This window comes from Phoenix dactylifera, chromosome 14 (assembly GCF_009389715.1).
Source record: "Phoenix dactylifera cultivar Barhee BC4 chromosome 14, palm_55x_up_171113_PBpolish2nd_filt_p, whole genome shotgun sequence".
In the NCBI taxonomy this organism is placed as follows: domain Eukaryota; kingdom Viridiplantae; phylum Streptophyta; class Magnoliopsida; order Arecales; family Arecaceae; genus Phoenix; species Phoenix dactylifera.
The window spans coordinates 2183138-2191435 of record NC_052405.1 but is presented as its reverse complement, the minus strand read 5'-3'; the positions used below and the strand labels follow the sequence as shown (position 1 = coordinate 2191435).

The 8298-nt window shown below is 40.8% G+C and overlaps 2 protein-coding genes across 3 annotated transcripts; both read left to right on the top strand.

The window, feature by feature from the left end:
* The first annotated feature begins 67 nt into the window (after positions 1–67).
* On the top strand, positions 68–5672 carry LOC103714265 (ubiquitin-conjugating enzyme E2 variant 1D-like). 2 transcript variants are annotated; one of them, XM_008801457.4, is made up of 5 exons: positions 68–230; positions 1193–1332; positions 2316–2441; positions 3555–3681; positions 4036–5672. In XM_008801457.4, the coding sequence occupies exons 1-5, from the start codon at positions 197–199 to the stop codon at positions 4038–4040; spliced, it is 432 nt and encodes a 143-aa protein (XP_008799679.1). In that variant the 5' UTR covers positions 68–196; the 3' UTR covers positions 4041–5672. The 2 variants fall into 2 exon arrangements, with proteins under 2 accessions (XP_008799679.1, XP_008799678.1); XM_008801456.4 differs by lacking the exon at positions 4036–5672 and having other exon boundaries at positions 3555–3888.
* Positions 5673–6586: 914 nt separating this feature from the next.
* On the top strand, positions 6587–8164 carry LOC103714266 (probable CCR4-associated factor 1 homolog 11). The gene has a single exon (XM_008801458.4). It carries the CDS (start codon positions 6894–6896, stop codon positions 7902–7904), a length of 1011 nt encoding a protein of 336 aa, XP_008799680.2. The 5' UTR covers positions 6587–6893; the 3' UTR covers positions 7905–8164.
* The last annotated feature ends 134 nt before the right edge of the window (positions 8165–8298 follow it).

The following is an 8298-nucleotide window of genomic DNA, read 5'->3' as shown; positions in this document are numbered from 1 at the left end:
CACTACACGCGAGTGGGACAATACAATGTATAGCTTTATAAGACGTACGCCAAATGCCCTTACCTTTATTTCGTCCTATCCTTTGGCCCCAATTCACTCTCTCGTTTGCGCTTTTTATTACCCCTTTTTCCTCTCTCTCTCTCTCTCTCTCTCTCTACCCCCCCTCGATCTCGGCGAACTGAAATCTTTGTCGCCGATGACGATGGGGTCCGGAGGATCGAGTATTGTGGGTATGATTTTTGGAACCTTGATCTCCTCTTTTACTGCTGGTTATTTCTTGGATCGGCATGCGGATTCTTTCTTTGATGTTCATGCTTTGTCATGTGGATTGTATTTGAAATTCCTTAAAGGTCACTCATAGATGAATGCTGGGTTTCATGTGTCTTAGATTTCTTGATGGTTTTCCATCGTAATTTGGGGTATTTAATATCCGGATTCTCTCTCTCTCTCTCTCTTACAGAACAAATCCTAAGTTTTAGTGCGGAATTTGGCGTCCATGTTTGGACAGCGGTTGAATAGATAGGAGTAGGCTAGTTTGAGCAAGATCATTTTCGATTGGAATGATGAGAGTATCAGCATCGTGGATGCTGGATATTTAGCATTGATTTTTGTTTTACATTATTTGTGTCTGGAAATGAGTTAGAATCGATGCTAAATATAATGATTAAATAGAATACGTTTTCTCGTGTTCTCTCACCCATGGAAAGCTTTGAGAAGATTGATTGAAGAAGTTAGAAGGTATCTGGTGAACTTGGCACCCCTATCAGTTTGAAGGTATCTTTAACAATCTTGTTAAATGTAACTTTGAGCATGTTCGATAGGGTCTTTGTATCTTAGCATGGTTGAACTGGCACACTACTAGACAATATTTAGGGCACTTGTAGTCCATTTCCACTGCCGAATATATATCTAACTAATTGATTTAGAAATTTTGTTAAGGTGCCCTTGGCTCTGTTACCTCAAATTATGATCGCATTGCTATGTGGTAAATTCTTTTCTTGATTAACTAGTTTCTCTGGTATTGCGAGCTGTATATTCTGTATAATATGCATAAATTTGTCATGGATAGTGACGTTTATTGAAGCAGCATTTTAGTAAAGCCTATAAATTGTGAAGTTGCTCCATCTAAATGGGCATTTTTTACATTCTCTAAGAAAATGATAAATTTCTCTATAATTATCTTGCGTCACAGTACCTCGGAACTTTAGACTGCTGGAGGAACTTGAACGTGGAGAGAAAGGTATTGGAGATGGCACGGTTAGCTATGGAATAGATGATGGAGATGACATTTACATGCGTTCTTGGACGGGTACCATAATTGGTCCACATAATGTATGTCCCTGTTTCTTAGACCATTGGCCTGTTGTTCAAAAACAAATCAAATTGGCATTTTTATGTTTATGAGGCATATTATATGTGGCCTAACTCATTCCATTTAATTATTGGAGATTTAATATTGACAATTGACTTTAATAGGTACAAGTTGTTAAAACAATAAAATACTCTTCATCCAGTACTATTGTTTGTCAGCTTTTGCTAGAGTTTGTCAAGTGGTCAACATTTCTGATTATCTCTTCAACATGTTTTTGGTTGATTGGGTTCTATATGTAGTGTGTAAATGAAATAAAATAGAAGCTGTACATGGTGATCTAAACCATCAGCCTTATGAGGGACAGTATAATCTTGTACATATTAAATCCTGCTTAAATTAAGTAAATGCTTCTAGCCAACTTTTTGAGCACTTGTAGCCCATGTTTTCTTTTTTTGGGGGGTTGGGGGGGGGTCGTCATATCTTTGTATATATGCATGTCTTTTGGTTGTTTTTTGTTGTTTATTGTTCACATCTGCAAAGTACAAAGTATAGTATGTATCTGTTAAAGTGTCTAGTGTATTTTACCTTGATAGAAATGCACTGACTTGCTTTTAGCTTCCCCATGTTGACTATTCTAAGTGTTAATCTGATAAGAAATACAACGATTTTGAGATAGCTACTTATGCTTTGCCAATCTGATTTGTGACTGCCCTTACCAAGTATTGCTAGTTTCCTCTGAACCAGTCAGTATTTATTGATGTTTCTTCTATTTGTGCATTCAGAAATGCCCCCCTGCAAGACACTTCACACATGCATTCTGTTGTTTACTTTAGACTTACACAAGTCTGAGTTATTATTTGCAGAGGCATAAGAAGCAACCTGACTTAATGAGTTAAACCAGGTTCAGCTAGTTGAGTCTTTAGAATAATTTGTCTATAGAGCAAAGATGTTTCTGCAAAGTAACAGCTTTATTAGTGTCCTCTTTATCTCATTTCTTTTGCAGTCAGTGCATGAAAATCGTATTTATCAGTTGAAGCTCTTCTGTGATAAAGATTACCCTGACAAACCTCCAAGCGTTCGCTTCCACTCACGGATCAATATAACATGTGTTAACCATGAAACTGGAGTGGTAATAATCTCTCTCTCTTTCTGTAGTTACTCTGATTTCAAAGATCTTCCTGTCACAATGATGGTTGCCATTTATATGAACCATGACTTTGTGATCATGGAGCCTCCGTTGTTTGTGCCAGTGGTATGTCGCATAGTATTGATGGCATTGTGGCAAGATTTTTTTTTAGAAAAATGCATTGAGGTGTGGTTGCTACCTTTTTTTTTATTAAATTGTTTACAGTCTTCTGCTTTATTCGAAGAGATGGTCTTCATCTGTCTTCAAGATATTATACAATTACTGAAATGACAAAATGGCCAATGATTTAATATGCAGGATGAAATAGTAATTAGAGTGGCAGCAGTAATTATTGTAAACATTTCTTTTTCTGTGGGGAGTAGATGTGTTTGTAGGCAGTGGTCTACATTTCAAGGTGTATCTCTCTCCCCCAAAACCCTAAATCTTTGAACCAGGATTTCAACCCTGATCTTTGCGACAATCCCAAGAGACTTTAGCTTGGTAAGCTGGTACCAGAATGTGGTGTATCCATCTTGGTGAGCTTGTGTCGTAATTTCATTTTTACTGTTAAAAGACTTTCTACACCATTGGTTTGTTTCAAGCTTGGTTAAATAACCAGCCTGGTAGAGAATATTACTTAAATTCCATCTCAATGCAGTAATTCTATGCAGAAGGAACAGTTACTAAACTTTGATTGATAGGCATGAATTTATTTACTTTTATAAATGGTCAAAGTTTTTGCTGTTTTGAGAAAGTTATACATTCAGCGATTCCTGCCTCTTTAGGCACTGAGCAGCTTGGTGCAGAAAACCACCACAAAAACCAATCAATTTCAGTCTCCTTTAAAATTTATAAGAATAAGATCGGAAAATAGTAAAACTATTATATGCACATGTCATATGTTTAAACCATGCAGTAAGCTGGCCAGAAGACGACAGAGCATGTGAGACAGGTTGTTAGATTTGTAGGATTTGATTGGTGGCAGGTTTTGATGAATATTCTGGTTGTCAGAAAGAATCATCGTTGCCACTTTGGGGTGATATAGTTTAAAAAAAAAAAAAATCCTTATATCACGGTTCTCTGCTAATGTTGGATTATGCATGGGTTTATGTTTAGGTTGAGCCAAAGAAATTTGGGATTCTTGCAAAGTGGCAGCGAGGGTACACCATGGAAGACATACTGGTACAGTTAAAGAAGGAGATGGCAGCACCACCCAACCGGAAGCTGGTTCAGCCCCCGGAAGGTACCTTCTTCTAGTGGATGAGTACAATCATTGCTTATCCTACAAAAGTTAAGGACTCAAGGGCTGCCTTTTGTGGATCCCTGTATTCATCTCTTGCCATTTTCATCTTATGTTTTAACTGCATTATAGTCATGATGTTTTAAATGGGATTGCTTTTGCCAGTGAAAAACACAATAAAATTCATAACCAAGAACTTTTCCATGAGTCCTTTTCATGTCCTGATCTCGGTTTTAATTGGGCGTGTTTCCTTGGGAAAAAGAGACCTCATCAATTTGGGGATGTTCCTTCACAGCCAAAGTTCATGTCTTGTACTGTTGCCTCTCCACAGCGGCATTGACACCATGTCTGATGCAGGTTAGCCAATCTCAACTTGGATAAAAGTCTTCTCGAGTTACCTGGAAGAGAAGGCCCAGAACAAACACCTGACCTGGCTGCACAACCAGTTCAAACGCACCAATTGTTGTTATCAGGTTTATTGAAGCTGGGTTCTGCAGGTTGATTCAAGTTGCCAGCGGTTTCATGTTGAATTCTTGTGCCTTTGGCTGCTTACCCACCAAATGCTTGAATTGACTTGGTTGCTCGAAATGGAGCCAGAAGAAGCTCAGTTTACATTTCTGATCTCCGTGATGCCTGGATGAAGATCTATGATCAGCTTCATCTATACATGCACAGAGGTTAATTAAATTTTTAAGTTGTTTGTCCTCCATGCCAAGCTTCAGAGTTGCCTGATCTTCTGGTGAACAGGCCCCTTTATTAGTCGGCTAATGGGAGGCATTTTGCATTAAGAGGTGAGGGACCTTCTGGGAGGCATTTTGCATTAAGAGGTGAGGGACCATCGAAATTTATCAGTGGATTTGACCTCACAAATGGATTGCAATATTAATTAAGTGATGGATGGCTTGTGGATCCAGCTTGCTTTTGTTGGTTTGCTCCAACCCAAGAGTCCTGTTATTAAAAGGAAAAACAGGCAATCATATATGGGGCCATAATTTCTTATCTTCAATCATCGAAGAGGACCAACACTCAATAAGAAGCTTTACAGCTTGTGATCGTGCTATGACTGAAACTAGCATCATTTCCTCAATCATTGTGCAATCAACACCACCATTTCAGGTATTTTTTGCATGAGTTATTGCACCATCGGCCGAAGCTCTGCGATCCGGCAGTTTTTAACCTGCTTGACACTGATGATATATGTGCAGAGAGAAGCAATCCAATTTTTAATGCTACAAAGGATTGGATAATCATGGGTTTTTTGTAAAAAAAAATGTAGATGACATGGAGCAAGAGCTGAGGGATGAGTTATTACTCGCCAGAATTAGGGTACTTCAATCAGCATTCTTCTGAGTTTGTTACTAGAGGAATATGCTCAGAAGTTAAACCCATAATTTGGTCAGGTTGGTGCTTCCCTTAAATCATGTAGGGCAATTGACCCTTCCCTCATGTTTGGAGTCTCGAATGACCAGGTTATGGTGAGATTGAGAGGTTGCAGCATTATATCTTTCGCACCAAGGAACGAGAATCCTTCCTTCGTGCAAATCCACTGTTGGATCACCCACTATATAGATCTCAAAGTGCTCAGAATTCTGTCAATCAATCATGTTACTGCTCAAATCTCAAAATGACCGGTGGGTAAGGATGGTGAATCCTTTTATCATGCGAAAGATACAACCCTGACTCGATTGAGAGATGGTGCTAATTAAAGGACGGTTTGTTCTTGGAGGTTTTGATTACAGAGATGGGGTACTCAGAATCCGGTCAGGCTTCGCCCCCCTCTTGCGGCTGTTGAATCAAAAATGATGAGTTGACTGTTGCTGCAAGAGCTATAATGTTTGATTGTACCGACATTTTTACGTTGTGGGTGTGAGCATCAGGGAGAAATTCTGTCCCTGGACCTGAAAATCAAGCTTGTCACCTCTTTGCTAGCCAACTTCTCCAAAGAGAGATCAGCTAAATAATGAAGTCACGAATCTAACGAGTGCAATTAACATTGCAAGGATGTAAAATTAGCATTTCAAATGTTGAAATATTTGGAGAAGAGAAAAAGAAAAAAAAAAAAAGGGAGAGAGAGAGAGAGAGAGAGAGGGAAAAATGATTTTATTTCTTTGTTATTTCATATTCAGTATATTTAGTATATCTGAGAGGTTATATATACTCGTATACAGACTTCATATATGAAAAATAATATAGGCTGATATAGAATCTCACTAATAATAAAAAATATTATAGATGATACAGGCTGTCATGAGATTTTTAAAATTACTCTAATGACAAAAAAATTAATATAGGTTGACATAGAATCACACTGATAAAGAAAAATATTATGAGTGATGCAGATTGTAATATGAGTTCTAAAATTATTTTAACACCAAAAATTAGTTAGATGTGGTATTGAGTTTGCGAAGTTTTTTGCGTTAATCAAAGAAATATCTGGTGAATTTCATATTAGAGGTTTCGCAGAAAGAAAGGAAGAGCAGTGGTGGGTTGGGTACAGCCAAGTGGGCTTCATCGAATTCCATGGGGAATTTTTATGCCTTACTTTAGCTTGGTAGTTCTCCCCATTTGTTCAGAATTGAGTCTTGAGATTTGATGGACTTAGAAAAGAAGCCGCCTATAGATATTTTATGCTCAATCATTCCCAATAACACTAGCACTCACATCCTCTTATCTTACCACGACTGCTGACATTAACTTTGAAAAATAAAAAGGGTTGCTTATAACATATGTGATTCCATCTTAAGAAAATATATAAGGTTTTGCAAATTATTTATGTCGAAACTATATTTATCACCTTTTGGCAGAATTTTCCTCTCATGACTATATAAGTGGCAGAATTCATGATAGTAGGCAAGCAAACAAACTTTAAGAGAAAAAAAAAAGATTTTGTTTTATTGAACATCACTAAATAATTATGCCTCTATGTACAAACATTCATTGCACACTATTATAGTTAACGAGAAATAGGATGTATTGTTATTCTAAAGCTTGGAAAGAAGAAAAGTTTCATATTTACACAAAGAAAAACAAAATACCCGTTACTGCAATATATTGTACTCAGCCTATGGAGAGACCTTCTATATTAATCCCACCTAGGCACGATGTCCTTCAATGCCCGGAGATGAATCCTAGTTCCAATGGAAGAATAAAGATATTCCGCCCCTTATTCCTTCTCCCAGAAGGACTCGAAAATATCCCGGCCTGCACGAATCCCAATGCCCCTGCGCGAGCACGGGGACCGCATGATTCCCCGGGGCTCGCCCAGAAGATCAAAGACGGCGGCCGGCCTCCATCTATATAAACACCCGAACGCCTCAACAGTTCTCTCGTCTTATTCCCAAAGATTCCATCAGAAGAGAGGCGGCGACGACGCCATGGGAGGAGGAGGAGGACGACGCCTCTCCCGACCACCGGTGGCCACGGCCACGGCGACGATTTGCTCGAAACCGCCGGTCCGTATCCGGTCCGTGTGGGCCGACAATCTCGACCGTGAGTTCACCCTGATCCGGTCGGCTGCTCGGCGGTTCCCGTACGCCGCCCTCGACACGGAGTTCCCCGGCGTGGTCTACCGGTCGGCGAAGCACCCGTTCGTCCTTTCCCCCGACGAGCGCTACGCCCTCCTCAAGATCAACGTGGACGCCCTCCAGCTCATCCAGCTGGGCCTCACCCTCTCCGACTCCGTCGCCGGCGCCGACCGTGTCGTCTGGGAGTTCAACTTCCGCGACTTCGACCTCCGCCGCGACCGCCACGCCCCGGAGTCCATAGAGCTCCTCCGGTCCCACGGCATCGACTTCGACGAGATCCGCGCCCGGGGGATCGATTCCCGCCGCTTCGCCGAGCTCTTCGTCTCGTCCGGGCTCGTCCGGAACGGAGAGGTGTGCTGGGTGAGCTTCCACAGCGCGTACGACTTCGGGTACCTGATCAAAACCCTAACCGGCTCCTATCTGCCGGCGAGGTTGGAGGATTTTCTCCGGGTGGTTAGGGTTTTCTTCGGGGATAGGGTGTTCGACATCAAGCACATGATGAGATACTGCGATAGCCTGTACGGAGGGTTGGATCAGGTAGCGAGCATCTTGAAGGTGGATCGGACGGCGGGCAGTTGCCACCAGGCGGGGTCGGATAGCCTGCTCACGTGGGAGGCGTTCCGGAGGTTGAGAGAGATATACTTCGAACAAGACGGCGGGGAGAAGCACGCGGGCGTGCTTTACGGATTGGAGATCATATGAGACATTAAATTAGTGAGGTCAGCTGAGATATTAAATTAGTGTTATTATTAGTTCATTTGATTATAATAGGAAGTTAGCGTAAGAATATGGTATACCGCTGTTCATCCCATCCCAGATTGGCGATGACTACGCATATCCACGCGCAAAGCGAGAAATATTTCAAAAGATGTCTTTGATAATTTACTACTTGTCTACTTTTCATATTTGCCGTTATTTTTCTTTGGAGCATAAAAGATGAATACCAAATCCTCTTAACATGATGCTACTCCGCTTACGATTATAGTTTGAATGTGCTGGTATCCAGTCCAATAGGCTCCAGATTACGTTCAATGCGCCTACTCCCCACGTATATACCGGCTGGACTTTGGGATGTCCGCAGTAGCTAAAAATAATA